The 16505-nt window shown below is 40.2% G+C and overlaps 2 protein-coding genes across 2 annotated transcripts; both read right to left on the bottom strand.

Annotated features, from left to right (window-relative positions):
- Nucleotides 1–4462: 4462 nt before the first annotated feature.
- Nucleotides 4463–5404, bottom strand: LOC133107240 (olfactory receptor 1M1-like). The gene has a single exon (XM_061216199.1). The coding sequence runs from the start codon at nt 5402–5404 to the stop codon at nt 4463–4465; it is 942 nt and encodes a 313-aa protein (XP_061072183.1).
- A 10159-nt stretch (nt 5405–15563) lies between these two features.
- Nucleotides 15564–16505, bottom strand: LOC133107251 (olfactory receptor 1M1-like). The gene has a single exon (XM_061216211.1). The coding sequence runs from the start codon at nt 16503–16505 to the stop codon at nt 15564–15566; it is 942 nt and encodes a 313-aa protein (XP_061072195.1).

Raw genomic sequence — 16505 nt, 5'->3', positions numbered from 1 at the left:
TAAGTTATTTATACTTTATTTAAATTATATTTGTAGAGTATCCAATACATATAAATGTGTTATTTTTGCTCATGATATAGACATATTTTGTTCAGGAGATGACATGAAAGAGTTATTGAAAACAATAGAAAGGGAATTGATAATGTTTAAAAAATGGTTTGATACTTATAAATTATCACTAAATGAAAATAGAACAAAATGCATGGTGTTCAGTGGTTTCAGGGTAAATTGTGAAATATATTTATATAGTTCACTAATAATGTAATATACAGTAGTGTGCAGTGATGATTATACACTTAGCCTAATGAAGATAAATCAGAAACCAAGTACTATTCAAGTAATTATTTCATGTAATATTGGTTTATGTAGATGAAAATAAGTAAACAGTTCACAATATATTGTGAAAACAAAAATAATCTCTTTTGGAGAAAAAAGTCAATATCTAGTGTGGCCACCCTTTGCTTTGATTACAGCGTTCACATATTTTTTTTATTTCTTCACTCATTAAACCATTCCATATTTTCATCAAGTGACCAACTGGCATCATGTAAGGCTACAGTGCGGCTCAGAGAGCTCCTTACGTCGTGCCATTGTGTTTAACTCCAATTATCGGGGTATCACACTCCTCAGCCTCCCCGGGAAAGCTTACTCTAGGGTGCTGGAAAGCAGGCTCCGACCGACGGTCGAACCTCGGATTCAGGAGGAGCAATGTGGCTTCCGTCCTGGTCGTGGAACAGTGGACCAGCTTCTTTACCTTGGCGAGGTTGCTGGCAGGGTCATGGGAGTTTGCCCATCCAATCCACATGGGCTTTGTGGACTTGGAGAAGGCTTTTGACCGTGTCCCCTGGGGAACCCTGTGGGGGGTACTGCGGGAGTATGGGGCACGTATGGCGACCCGACTCCAGATAAGCAGGTGACAATGGATGGATGGATGGATTCATTCATTCATTAATTCAAGGTGACAGGAACACAAATAACCAATAACCACACATTACAACAGTGGTATGCAGACGAGCATCTCTGAAGACACAATGTGATGAACTGAAAAGTAAATCAAAGGAACAAAAAGTTGAATTTTTGGTAGCATAGCCCTTAAATGCAAAACTACATCATTTCTATGACCGACTGACATCAACAATCATTTGGTATCTTCTTTCAAAATGCCTTTTCAGGCCTTCACTGGAAATTTCACTGAGTTTCTGTCTTCAGTCTCCCCTTCAGCAAGTTCATTGTATGCTCGACTGGATTTAAATCAGGTGACTGACTTGGCCAGTGCAAAGCTTTCCACTTTTTCCCCATTGATGAAGGCTCTGGCTGTGTAGGCAGCATGTTTGGGGTTTGGGGCATTGCCTTGCTGCAGGACGAGGTGCTGGCCATCCTACAGCTTCCATCCTCCGTTAGAGTACATAACTAAATACACGTGAGCCTGTTTCAGAAGCAGCTATACATGCCCAAGCCATGACTGAGGGAGCAGGGGCGGGCGACCAAGAGCGACTGGGAAGGGATCACAAAGTTACCAACGATAAGTTGGATAACCACTGAAATAAGCAAGGAACCCCTCACGAATGTGTGGGGCCACTAGGAGAGGAAACAGAAAACAAAAAACGGGAGAGAGACTCCCCGGCGAAATGCCAACTGAAACAAACGTTACAGTACATAATCAACATCACTACCTCCTATGTATTTTCAAAATACAAAATACTGTATTTTACTTTGATACATTTATATTTGGGGTATTTTGTATCAAAATACATTTTGATGTATTTTCAACCATCCCTGCATACAGTTAACTTCTTTTTTTTTTTTTTTCGTTTTGGGGCACCCGCATACAGTGGGAGCAATAATTATTTGATCCCTTGCTGATTTTGTAGTGACAGAATATCACAAAATAATCAACAATAACATCATATACATATTATAAATTTGATATCATATTTTCACATGAAATAAGTATTTGATCCATAGAATAGGACTTAATACTCGGTGGAGAAACCTTTGTTGGCAAGCACAGAGGTCAGACGTTTGTTGTAGTTTTTCACCAGGTTTGCACAGATCTTGGGAGGGATTTTGGTCCACTCCTCTTTGCAGATCCTCTCCAAATCCTTAAGGCTCCGAGGCTGTCGCTTGGCAACTCGAAGCTTCAGCTCCCTCCACAGATTTTCGATGGGATTTAGGTCTGGAGACTGGCAAGGCCAGTCCAGGACCTTAATATGCTTCTTCTTAAGCCACTCCTTTGTTGCCTTGGCTGTATGTTTTGGGTGATTGTCATGTTGGAAGACCCATCCACGACCCATTTTCAGTGCTCTCACAGAGGGAAGGAGGTTGTCGCCCAAAATTTCCTGGTATATGGCCCCATTCATCCTCCCCTCGATACGGTGAAGTCGTCCTGTCCCCTTAGCTGAGAAACACCCCCAAAGTTTCCACCTCCATGCTTCACAGTGGGGATGGTGTTCTTGGGGTTGTACTCAGCATTTCTCTTCCTCCAAACATGGCACGTCGAGTTGATGCCAAATAGCTATATTTTGGTCTCATCTGACCACATCACCTTCTCCCAAGCCTCCTCTGGATCATCCAGGTGTTCTTTGGCAAACTTCAGACGGGCCTGTACATGTGCCTTCTTCAGCAGAGGAACCTTGTGTGCGCAGCAGGATTTTAATCCTTCACGGTGTAGTGTGTTACTGATGGTTCTCTTTGTGACTGTGCCTTCAGGTCATTAACAAAATGGTAAATGGCAGGCATTTATATAGCGCCTTTATCCAAAGCACTGTACAATTGATGCTTCTCCATTCACCCATTCATACACATTGGCTGCCAGCTCGTCAGGAGCATTTGGGGGTTAGGAGTCTTGCTCAAGGACACTTCGACACAGCCCGGGCAGGGGATCAAACCAGCAACCCTCCGACTGCCAGATGACTGCTCTTACTGCCTGAGCCACGTCGCCCCCTAACAAGCTCCTCCTGTGTAGTACTGGGCTGATCACTGACCTTTCTCATGATCATTGATATCCCACGAGGCGAGATCTTGCGTGGAGCCCCAGACTGAGGGAGATTGGCGGTGACTTTGTGTTTCTTCCATTTTCTAATAATTCCTCCAACAGTTGTTAACTTCTCACCAAGCTGCTTGCTTATTTTCTTGTAGCCCATCCCAGCCTTGTGCAGGTCTACAATTTTGTCTCTGATGTTGTTAGACAGCTCCTTTGTCTTGGCCATGGTGGAAACGTTTGAATCTGATTGATTGTGTGGACAGGTGTCTTTTATACAGCTACATAACGATGTAACGAGTTGACACAGGTGTTTTGGGTAATGAGTTGAGATTAGGAGTGCTTCTTAATGGAAAACTAACTTCAGCCACTTCCGGCCCTTACCTCTGTTCCCACACAAGACCTGTGTGTTTCTGTAAAAAGTGTTTTTGCAGCTGAACTTTGTAAGCTCAGTATGCAAGGTTGTAATGTTGGCAATTGCAGCCCAATGTAAGTTGAGAACCCTTTTTTCTTTTGTTTACAGTTTTCTCCTGTTTTGGTGTTAGGAGTTAGGTCAGAGGCCTGTTTTTTTTGTTTGACTTTTATTTTATGTTTATAGGGAAGTTGTAGGGCTCAATAAGTACATTTTTGTTTGTTGTGTTGGGGTTGCTCAACTGGGAAAATCCTGAAAATAAATGGCTGCTTGTTTAATTATAAATCGGTTTAATGGTCTTACTTGGGAACAGTAGAGTTGGGGCCACACCACATGCTATGCCCAGGTTACCCTAGGCCTGGGACATAACAGCAGGTCAACAAATACGTAATTGTTAAGGCTCTACCAAATTTCTATTCTTAAACAGAAGGTCTTAAACAATAGTAAATAGACACAATTAGTAAAAAGATAAAAGGAGGCGTACAGTACAACATTTTATTGCAATTCTGACTGAAGGAAATGTGTACATGATGTGCATGCCCTTCACTTCACCTTTACAAACATGTCAACATGCAAAAGCCCCACCCAGGGCACCACACCTCACCAGTGACTCCACCAATGCTCCATGCAAAGTTGATTTCAGAAAAATATGGGCCTCAAACACAAAACATGTGACTTGAAATATCATAGGTTACCTTTTCCCGCTCAACGTATTATAAGTGGGATTATTTTTATAGTTCATATGTGTACTCCTCAGATGTTGGGCATTCACATGTGGTTTTTGAACAGTGTTTTTCAATGTGATTCCTTTATGAGGGTGAATACAGTTAAGAAAATAAGTGGCGATCCTTTTTTAGATCTTCAACACAGCAGAAGTGTACCTTTCTCTACATATAAAAACAAATCAAACAAACAAGTGCAAACAGAAAAGGGACATTAGTTTTACTACAGAAAACATGGAGCCTTAATTAGTTGTAATACTAATAGTAATAGTCTTCCAAGCTTTTACTTACAGTAATGTGTATTGAACAGTAAAACGCAGAACAGCCACCAAATGTCTGCCATGCTGTTTAATCACCCGGTTTAATTTTTGTAAATATTCTAAAGATTTTGTTTTTTATTTCCTCAGTACGAAAACAGTACACAATGGGATTGATAAGAGAGGGACCTAGAATCGCTCCTATCAATAACCCATGGCGCTCCTCCTTAGTAAGTACTACTCCTAGTCTGGTTAGAATTATGCGTACAAATATCGGAAAATAAAAGCAAGTAACAACAATCAAATGACTGAAGCACGTGCTGTACATTTTTTTCCTGTCAGTCTTGGAAGACATTTTAAAGATGGCAATCATGATCCTTGTATAGGAAAATAAAATAAAGGCGAATGTAGAAAACAACAAAAGGAACGTTATGATGGTAATCATGAAGAAATAGTAACTGGGATCAACACAAGTGGCTCTGACTAAGCCTGCGTAGTCGCAGAAGGCGTACTGTATTGTCGACCTGCAGTAAGGTAGAGGTATGACAGTTCCAGGTAAAATGGCCACAAACACGCAGGCCAACATCCAGAGGGAAAACGCCATCAGCAGTGTACGCATGTTTGTCAGAATACTGTGATACCTCAAAGGGCTGGATATAGCCACTAGGCGGTCGAAAGCCATCCCAGCGATCGCAAACATTTCCATGACTCCGGCCAGGTGGAACACAAACATCTGAATGAAGCATGGAGCATAGGCGATGGTTTTAGCGCCCGCTATCAGCAGCCCAATCATGGTGGGGCTGCAGCTACTGCTATAAAGCATGTCCACGATAGCCAGGTTGCAGATTAGCAGGTACATTGGCTTGTGCAGACGCTTATCCAGAGCAATGAAGCATATGTTTGCAATGTTGGCAACCATGACCATGGTATAAACCACCAGCATCACTATCCCAATGGCCACCGGATTCCTAACCTTGTCAAATCCACCAATGATGAATTCTGTTACTTTGGTTGTGGCATTTCCTGGTGACATGTTTGATGGCTCCTTTGGAGTTCAAAGCAGCTGAAAAGAGAAAAGTTTTTTAGGAATTTTCTAGCCCCAGATCATTAAATTTGAACAGGCAAGGGTCAAAAGCCACAACTCCTAAAGCAAATTAGTCATAGTTAGCTTGACGAATTAACAAATATACACCTGAAGCAATACAAACATAGTAGTGAGCGTAGTTCCACAAGCATTGTGCCTCAGGTGGATATTTGTAAATTCGGCAAACTAACGAATAGCTAATTTGCTTGTTGCTACCGATAACAAGCTGGTATCGTTTTATAACTAGATATGTATTCTTCGCTTGGATAATAACCAATTGTATACAGTTTCAGTATAGAGTTTCAGTGATTGCAACATTTCTAATAGATTGGGGTCCGGACATTGACTAGGCAAATGCAGAGTATGAATTATCTTTCTTTTAAACCATTCCTTGGTAGTTTTACGGGAATGCTTTGGGTTGTTGTCTTGTGGCATAACCCATTTTTGGCCCAGCTTCAACTCCCTGACAGATGGCTGGAGAGTCTGATCAAGAATTTATGGATAGGCATGAGAATTCATGTTTCCCTGGATAATACGAAGTTACCCTCTTCCTGATGTCCTCGGATAGCTCCTTTCCTCTTGGCATTGTTGATCTGTGTGGGTACACCTTGGCACTACAGTGGTTTGCTTGGTTTCCTCACTCTTTTAATCAGTGTTCCCCAACCCCTTTCCTAAGGATGTCTCATTTGGTTGGTCTGTTCAATTGATTAATTTAGCATCCAAATGTGTTTCACCTGAATCTGTTACCTATTTGACTTTACCAATGCAGCTGGGGGTTCACTTACTTTTGCACATACACTAGTTCCATGTTTCATGTAGTTTTATGGCTACTCACACAATACCCTCGATACAAACCTGACATTTCATATATAAAAAACTGCTGATGATATAAGAAAATCATGGCAAAACAGAAAAACTGCTCAAGGGGTTTTAAGCAGCACTGTATACACACCCAATATACAGTATATAGAAATGCAATATGCATATAAAATACAAAACATTATAATTCAGATTACAAAGGCAAAGCATTATGCACAATAACATCAAAACTTTTCTTCAAAGGCAGTTATACATACTGAATGTCATGTCAGTTTCTTCAGTCTGAGAAAATGAGAATGCTTTCTCTGCCCCTCACATGAAAAAAAATGTCATTCATGCTGTTGCCTCAACTGAAGCAGTATTCATATATTCTGGAAATTTCACTCATTTACATTTACCCTTGTCTTAAAATTCCAACATTTCTTAAAATCAGAAAGCTTTCTTACTTACTCACATGGTGTCACAGCCTTCAAATGAAGATCAGATCAATGTGGATGTACATTTATAACCAGGTTCTTACATTGGGGAAAAGAAGGCCCAGTTCTATTCTTGAACAATGGACAAAAAAATGTAATGACTTGTTGCCATACAGACCTGTGGGATTATGAGTTTAACACCCCCACACTGATACTATGCAAGACTGTTTATAATAATATCTGACAATGGAAACTACCTCCAGAGGAAATTCATGAAGCTGGTAAAACAAATGCAGGGTTACTGGCTTCCTTTTCTGGTCTTAAAACAGTAAGCATTGGTGCTAATAAAAGGACAGCATTGTTGTTGCTCATTGGACATGGGCCATTACAGATATACACATTCTTTAGTATAGGCTGACTGTAATGGAAGGTGGTCAGCAATGCCGCCATTGGTTCTGAACCCAAAACTAAAGGACCACAACTCTGCATATGTCAGGATGTGGTTGCTGATGGAAAGTCCACTCTATTAGGGAAGGTGATTTCCGGCTGGATGGATTTATAAAATAATGTTTGTTTACAGTTTGTGTTATTCTACATATTTTCCTCTGACTTTTACAAAAATATCATTGAGTTGAGTGGTCTCGACCTTCCTATGGTAGCTGACTGTTGTGGGGTAGATATGCAAAGGGGAGGCTCTTCCCCTTGTGGCTATGCTAAATAAAAACATTAATAATGAGAAGACAGTAGGCCTACTTTCACTAATGCTGGATAATATTTAGACTTTTTTCAAGGTGTCAATGTGTTTGCTGTAATCAACATTTGCGGCTGTGTCATTACCGTGTTTTTAATCAAGATATATTGTGAAACCCGAACCCAAGATATATAGTAGTCCCAAAGAATTCATAGATATTGGTACCAAAACTTGAACCTGTAAGAAACTCCCCAAATACACCGAAAAGCGGAAGTATCCGAGAGGTGAAGGAAACGCGTGTAGTCTGACCAATGCTACTGGAACAGGGTTAATTTTATTTTGTTCTCGTTTATCTGACTCCAAAAGATAAGTTCAACTGCACCTCTGTTCTAACAGTTCAACAAAAGGAACTGCAAATGTCCGCCAATAGTGTGGCTCTATATGATCGCTATCTATTTGTATAGACATGGACGTGCCTGTGGCCTGTATAGCCTACAATGATACACTTAGTATGCATCTTGTGACGGCACTGGTGTATAGACAAGTGACTATGGGGTGCAGGTATCCTAGGTTGTCCATGTCTGTTAGGACTAAAGCGCTAAGTGTATAGTGGTGCGAGTCAAGAGGATGCAGGTTCAATTTAATACAATTTATTCAACAATGTGAATTGCAGAAATAGAATGACAATGTGTTACAAGAATTACAAGTTGTAATATGAATCGCTATACGCAAATGGTGCGCAGGAGATCGTATTAGCGAGTCTCCTCGAACTATTCCACGTTTCCCTCTATATACTCAGGGTTTACAGGAAAAACAACAAATCAAATAGAGTCACAAGATGGCGGTAACAACAATGGCCCTGCTGATGTTCTCTGTATGTCTAACAAATCTGGTTAACCCTTGTAGCACAACTGGACGCCGCTGACTCACAGGTAACTTGCATTCTACCTTTTAAATAGTGTTTCATAGAAATTACAAGGCACCACAGGAAATGCATTCAAACTGTCATATGCTGTATGTTTGCCGGCCTGAGCTGACAGGTATTCTCAATGGTGTAGTTACTCCATCCCTCTCCTCAGAGCCCTATGTGAAACTGTCAACATGATTAGGTGCACTCAATTAGGAATCTAACACCTGAACTGCAGACAAGGGAGGCTTCAATCGCCTAATGAGTGCCCCGTGTCTTTCAGCTGTGACACACAACAGTGTCCCTGTATCAACACAGATGTTACGTCACTTGACCTTATGTCCGTAGTCATTCCAGGATGTGTACTGTAGGCGAACTTTTTTTCCAGAGAAACCTGCTCCATAAAACGCTGAAATTATTCTCATAGCCGCGAGAGCTTATATGCAAAACACATAATATACATACAATATATAATGAAGAATTATACATTAGATAATTCTGATATAGATTATTATATACTGCACAGTGATTGGGACAGACTGATTATACTGTATAGTGCCTTCCGTAATGTTTAGGACAAAGACATATGTGCTATACTTGCAGACAGATTTTGAGGGCAAGAGCATATGATAAATTTAGTTTTATCAGAGCTATTAAGCATGCAGGTTTTTCTGGAATGCATTATTTTTTTGCCATGATGTTTATAGAGCTGCGTCCGGTAAATATTTGGGCATCCACCAGTCAAAATGTTTCGCACCCTGGGCACAGGGGACAAGGTACTGGACTTCTGTTCACTATACTGCATAACTGTACTAGGACTGTTTTAGGACAGTGAGGATTGAACAAAATATATTTATGTTCTAATTCCAGTGGTTTTAAGACCCAACACCCTTTTTTAATGACTTTGAATTGCCCCAAGGATGCTTCCTTTCCCGTTTCTGGAGGGGAGAGCTGGGATAGAGGGATAGAGAGGGCATTCCTATGATCAAAATGCCAAAATTGCCTGATCAATTATATTGCCACTTTCTCAATGGCAATAATCCAAACTAGATATCTGCCACTAGTTCACTGTTTCACTGTCCCATGTATCAATTTTGTGATTTATACATGGGATGTCATTCATGGCAGGAACTCTCAGGACCAAAAAGCAAAGAGAAAAGTTTTTGGTTTATTTTTATGTGTATCTCCAGCATTGGTGAGGACTCAAAAGACCATGAAACACAACAAATGCAAACCGAATCACCTGCTGCCATAATGTTTGCGTCCATATATTCAATCATAAGCATAGGATGAGGAGTCCCGTTTGAAACAAACGTGTGTTTTTAACATTTATCTACATATTCCCTACTGCTCTGCTCTATCCCGAGAGCATTATGGCAAGCCATTACTCAATTAAAAGCTCATTATTAAATTAATAGCTCAGTAGGACACTAATGCCCTGGGAGCAAGCTGAGTTTGAAATCACTGGTGAATTCTAATTATTAATTGCTGTTCAATTGTTTGTTGAAATGGAGGACAAACTAACAATGAAATGTTTCAAAAGGAGCCAGCAGTTTGGAAATATAATAATTTCTGCAGTACATACCATGTTATTGTGGGCTAATCCTCATATACAGTGCAGTTCATAAGTATTTGGACAGCGGTACAATTTCAGTCCTTTTGGCTCTGTACTCAAAGCATGATTATGAGGTTAAAGTGTGGACTGTCACCTTTCATTTGAGTGTATTTGCAGCCATGTGTATTGCATATTGTAATTACTAGAGAAGGATGTCCCCTTGTACCAAACCAATCATTAGCAGCTCTCAATTAAGAGCTGGAGAATTGTGTTTGACACATGAGTGATCATGTTAATTTTGTAGAACAATATCTTGGCTTTCATAATCTGAATGTCTTAATGCCAAAGGCCAAAATGCCAGTAAAGATATACACTCCAGAACTGGCCCAAACATATAACACATGCTTCACACATGCTTCACTGGAACGCTGACTTCATAATGTTGTCACAATGGGTTTATGCCATCTAACACGGCTTCTGAACATCAGAGGTGTGCACTAAACCCTGTCAGGATATTCATTACAGCAGAATTTTTTTTTTAATCAACTTGTGAGTTGAGAAGATTAAATGGCTGATACAATTGTTTTACACCTTCTTGTATCACTCACCTCCATCACAGTTGTGGAGTAGTGTATCGGTTACTTTGTGTATCAGTATTTTTAGTTGGCTAGGTAAGCAGTGTTTGGATAGTTAAGTTTGGTCACTTTTGCTTTGTTGTTTTGTTGTTTATTTGTTTGTTAAAAAATAAAATTAATTTAATTTAAAAAAAATTCAAATAGGCCCTGGTCCTTAGGGGCAGGGGTGTCAAACTGAATCCCCAGGGGGCCGCAGTGTCTGCGGGTTTTCGTGGTTTCCTTTCAATCAGCTGCCAATTACGGCCAATTAAGGCCTTGAGAACAAGGCGTGTGGATACTTTAACCAATCAATGACTTGAATGAACCCAGAACACCCCAAAAACCAGCAGCCACTATGGCCCTCCAGGACTGGAGTTTGACACCTGTGCTCTAGGGTCTTTCAGCACACTTATCCCTGGTTATGGTTATGCACTTACGCACAAGGCGAAACTCACATATTAATGAGTAAAGATTTAAAAAATCGCAGTGGTCTTATTCATCTCATAAAGGTGCATTGCGTAGTCAAGATTCTAAGGTTTCTGTCAATATGTTTGTTGCATCTGTATGGTAAAAAAAAAAAAAGTCACAAAGTCAAATCATCCAAATAGTAAAGAAAGGGAAGTTGATCTGATCTTGTCGGTGTCGCCGGCGACACCGCCAACCCCAGAGGGCTAAGTGTATTTAAGCCCCCTTGTTTCTGTCTATCGTTGGCAGATGTTATGTGTCCCGACCATACTCTCCAGTGGTATTTTCTGATTGATTTCTGTTACGATCCACCTCTTGATTTATCCTTCTGTTTTGTTTCAACCCATAGTTTCTCAACCCATTTTGGATTATTGGCTCTTGCTTCTGGATTCCGTTTTTGTTTGGACAGCCCGATTATTATACTGACACTCTGCCTCGACTCTCGTTAACAAACTGTCTATTCTCTGCTGATTCTGTTTGCTGGCTATTTACCTTCGCATGTATACTCTGCCAACCAGATAAAGACTTTGAACTCACTTCTGTGGTCTCACTACTGGGTCTAGTGTTCTGGTATCTGGCAGAAATTGAAATTTGATTGAAGTTAGAATCTAGGCAGAGCTTTCTTGACATTATATTTCCTGAGAAAGATGAAATCCTTTGATTTTATTGTATTCCTGTTTCCTACAACAGTGAAGCGAGCAGCGTATTAACATTAGCAATTGTTTGCTTTCATTGTCAAACCGTCACTTGGCTTCATATGTCACTAAACAAATGTTATTTCAGCAGTCGATATTCTTCTCCCATTTGTAAGGCTGAGAGGTTCAGAAAATGGTTAATTGAAAATTCAGGTTGTTAGCATCATGGAGCCATTGCAATAATTCAGTTATAATAATGGAGTCCAAAATTGGCATTAAAACTTTAAATAGCCTTCAAAACCCCTTACTCTGCCTTAATCATCACAGTGAAATCCTTAAAACTCCTTTATAAAAAAAAAAATGGCTTGAAATCTACTTTTGGCTACATTTCACTTTTATTCTTGTGTTATTTTTGATAAATATTTATTTTTGCTATTTAGCCGTTTGATATTGACCGCCTAATAACAAAGCCTTTTTTCTAATAGTCTGTGAATAAAGGCATTGCTTAATTTTGTGTCTAATGTCTTTATGAAACCAAAATAGCGTAGGTTTGAGTTAGGCTAAGCGTTATTCGCCATGTTTACATTACTTTAATGGCATTTGGCAGATGCTCTCATCCAGAGCGACGTACAGTTGATTAGACTAAGCAGGTGACAATTCTCCCCTGGAGCAATGCAGGGTTAAGGGCCTTACTCAAGGGCCCAACAGCTGTGCAGATCTTATTGTGGCAGCACCGGGGATCAAACTACCAACCTTGCAGGTCCCAGTCATCTACCTTAACCTTAATTTTTTTAACAAATTATTTGTTTCCTCTACGACATGTACTTGTTCACTAAATTAGAGAAAAAAGAATTTGATTCTGATAACTAGCCTTTACATTGTATTGACAGTTACTGTAGTCAATGAGTTCCCCAGGTTCATCATTGTGACACATGTAGAAAACTGCAGAGCAAGAAGTACAGTAGTGTGCAGTGATTATTATATACCAAGTTTGTCTAAAAGGGGTCCTAATGCATTACCTCTTTCAAAAAAAATTTTTATGAAAATGTGAGAACAAAAAAAACCAAAAATCATTCTCACAATTACACTGGGGTAAAAGTATGGCAAAAACAGAAACACTGAAAACATTTCCAGAAACTGAAATTTTTATTTTGACTTTTGTTTAGCATGAGTGCATGTTTGAAGGCTCATTCCATGATTGTTGATGCTAAACAATTTGTTTAAACTGGTTTGAAGCAACATTATTCTGCAAAAATGGCTCAGTTCCGTGGGCAAAATCACTTTGTTAATGAGAGGTCAGCGGAGAAGGGCCAGACTGGTCAACGCTGACAGGAACACAAATAACCACACATTATAACAGTGGCATGCAGAAGAGCATATCTGAACACACAATGTGTCAAACCTTTAAGTGAATAGGCTACAGCAGCAGAAGAAGAAAAAAAGTCTAAATAATACCTAATAAAGTGCTCAGTGAGTGTAGGTTTTTCTGTAATTGGTAAAACACATATTTCCCCCCCATTTCTACAATTGAAAAAGTAAGGATGAACTGAAAAGTAAATCAAAGGAACAAAAGTTGAATGTGGTAGCATAGCCCTTAAATGCAAAACTGCATCAGTTCTATGACCGACTGACATCAACAATCATAATGGAATCTTCTTTCAAAACGCCTTTTCAGGCCTTCACTGGATTTCACAGGGTCTCTCCCTCAGCAAGTTCATTGTATGCTCGATTGAATTTAAATCAGGTGACTGACTTGGCCAGTCCAAAACTTTCCACTTTTTCCCATTGATGAATGCTCTGGCTGTGTAGGCAGCGTGTTTGGGGTTTGGGGCATTGCCTTGCTGCAGGACGAGGTGCTGGCCATCCTACAGCTTCCATCCTCCGTTAGAGTACATATTAACTAAATCCACGTGAGCCTGTTTCAGAAGCAGCTATACATGCCCAAGCCATGACTGAGGGAGCAGGGGCGGGCGACCAAGAGCGACCGGGAAGGGATCAAAGTCACCAACGATAAGTTGGATAACCACTGAAATAAGCAAGGAACCCCTCACGAATGTGTGGGGCCACTAGGAGAGGAATATAAAAACAGAAAACGGGAGAGAGACTCCCTGGCGAAATGCCAACTGAAACAAAACTGAAATCGGTCAAACAGGATAAGTGCAAACTAGCAAGGAATGCCCGAAGAAGCGGGCGAGTTGTGTGAAAGAAATAACTGAAAAAGGGAACCAAACTCCCCGGCGATTCGACAACCGAAAATTTGATCTGAAATATAAGGGCCAGGAAAGACAAAACGAGATTTGACAGGCAGTCTCGAAAGGGCTAAACCTTAGCAGCGAACTCTGCTCCTTGCTCTTCTAAAAAGAAGAGGGCCAAAGCAACCAAAATAGGGAAGGTCCGCAGGTAGCAACCAACCCAAGAGAAACTGAACTACTGGGTCCCTATACTTCTAATTAATTTCTAAGGAGAAAATGTAATGCTATTCCAGACTAAAAGCAATTCAGTCCTCTAACAAATTCTCTATCTTTCTACCTCTATACCTCTATACCTCTATACCTCTATACCTCTATACCTCTATACCTCTATACCTCTATACCTCTATACCTCTATACCAGCTCAGTGCACGTGTCAAAATAAAACACCAAACCTCAGAGCAGTGCCAGGAAGAGACTTAAATAGCTCTCCACGCAGCTGACTGCAATCGGCCATGATTACACCCGCATTCCACATGCGGGAGGTAATTTCTCCAGCTGAACGTGGCCAGCACGCCCTCTCGAGGTCTAGAGAGGTAAATACTGGAATTTCCGGAAGTAGGCAGTGAAAACCATGACAATGACATACACTACCTCCTATGTATTTTCAAAATACAAAATACTGTATTTTATTTTGATACATTTCTTTGTTGCAGGATTTTGACATTTATATTGATACATGTATATTTGGGATATTTTGTGTCAAAATACATTTTGATGTATTTTCACCCATCCCTGCATACAGATAACAGTTTGGAGGAACCCGCATATACCAATACACATGCAAACAGACACACACTTATTCAAAATTGGGAAGGCATCTTATCAGCAACAAATACATTGCCAAGATATTTTACATTCTATGGACCAGAACCCACAGACATTTCCTTCAGGTTTTCTCATAATTGGATTTTTCCTGGATCTATTGTGATCCAGTCACAGGTTAACATATGCGTAATTGTTAAGGCTCTACCAAATTACTATTCTTAAACAGAAGGTCTTTAACAATAGTAAATAGACGTGTATTTATCTGGATGAGGTCAATTGTAGCATGAAGACAGCATTGGAAAAACAACATGAAACATAGATGACATTATAACCATTCACAGATTAAGCAAATCATGCTGATTATCGCATAGCAACGGCACATTTCAGTCTGGGACACGTCACATCATTTTATTTTGTTTACTAAAACAAGATGCTGTTGTATCTATCTAGAATAATGTGTTTAAACTATTCAGCAATAGGTTTAATGGAGAATCAAAACTGGCCCATAATAAATAGGCAATGTTTTATTGAAATTCTGACTGAAGGAAATGCATACATGATGTGCATGCCCTTCACTTCACCTTTACAAAAATGCCAACATGCAAAAGCCCCACCCAGGGCACCACACCTCACCAATGACTCTGCCAATGCTCCATGCAAAGTTGATTCCAGAAAAATATGGGCCTCAATGTTAACTACCAAAAACACAAAACATGTGACTTGAAATAGCATAGGTTACCTTTTCCCGCTCACATGTTTTTATAGTTCATAGGTGTACTCCTCACATGTTGGGTGTTCACGTGTGGTTTTTGAACAGTGTTTTTCAATGTGATTATTTTATGAGGGGGAATACAGTTAAGAAAATAAGTGGCGATCCTTTTAGTGTACCTTTCTCAACGTATAAAAACAAATCAAACAAACATCAAAAATCTAAGTGCAAACAGAAAAGGGACATTAGGAGAACAGCCACAAAATGTCTGCCATGCTGTTTAATCACTCGGTTTAATTTTTGTAAATATTCTAATGATTTTGTTTTTTATTTCCTCAGTACGAAAACAGTACACAATGGGATTGATAAGAGAGGGACCTAGAATCGCTCCTATCAATAACCCATGGCGCTCCTCCTTAGTAAGTACTACTCCTAGTCTGGTTAGAACTACTTGTACAAATAGTGGAAAATAAAAGCAAGTAACAACAATCAAATGACTGAAGCACGTGCTGTACATTTTTTTCCTGTCAGTCTTGGAAGACATTTTAAAGATGGCAATCATGATCCTTGTATAGGAAAATAAAATAAAGGCAAATGTAGAAAACAACAAAAGGAACGTTATGATGGTAATCAGGAAGAAATAGTAACTGGGATCGACGCAAGTGGCTCTGACTAAGCCTGCGTAGTCGCAGAAGGCGTACTGTATTGTCGACCTGCAGTAAGGGAGAGGTATGACAGTTCCAGGTAAAATGGCCACAAACACGCAGGCCAGCATCCAGAGGGAAAACGCCATCAGCAGTGTACGCATGTTTGTCAGAATACTGTGATACCTCAAAGGGCTGGATATAGCCACTAGGCGGTCGAAAGCCATCCCAGAGATCGCAAACATTTCCATGACTCCGGCCAGGTGGAACACAAACATCTGAATGAAGCATGGAGCATAGGCGATGGTTTTAGCACCAGCTATCAGTAGCCCAATCATGGTGGGGCTGCAGCTACTGCTATGAAGCATGTCCACGACAGCCAGGTTGCAGATTAGCAGGTACATTGGCTTGTGCAGACGCTTATCCAGTGCAATGAAGCATATGTTTGCAATGTTGGCAACCATGACCATGGTATAAACCACCAGCATCACTATCCCAATGGCCACCGGATTCCTAACCTTGTCAAATCCACCAATGATAAATTCTGTTACTTTGGTTGTGGCATTTCCTGGTGACAT

The sequence above is a fragment of the Conger conger genome, chromosome 13 (assembly GCF_963514075.1).
Source record: "Conger conger chromosome 13, fConCon1.1, whole genome shotgun sequence".
NCBI lineage: Eukaryota > Metazoa > Chordata > Actinopteri > Anguilliformes > Congridae > Conger > Conger conger.
This window is presented reverse-complemented; position numbering and strand designations above follow the sequence as displayed.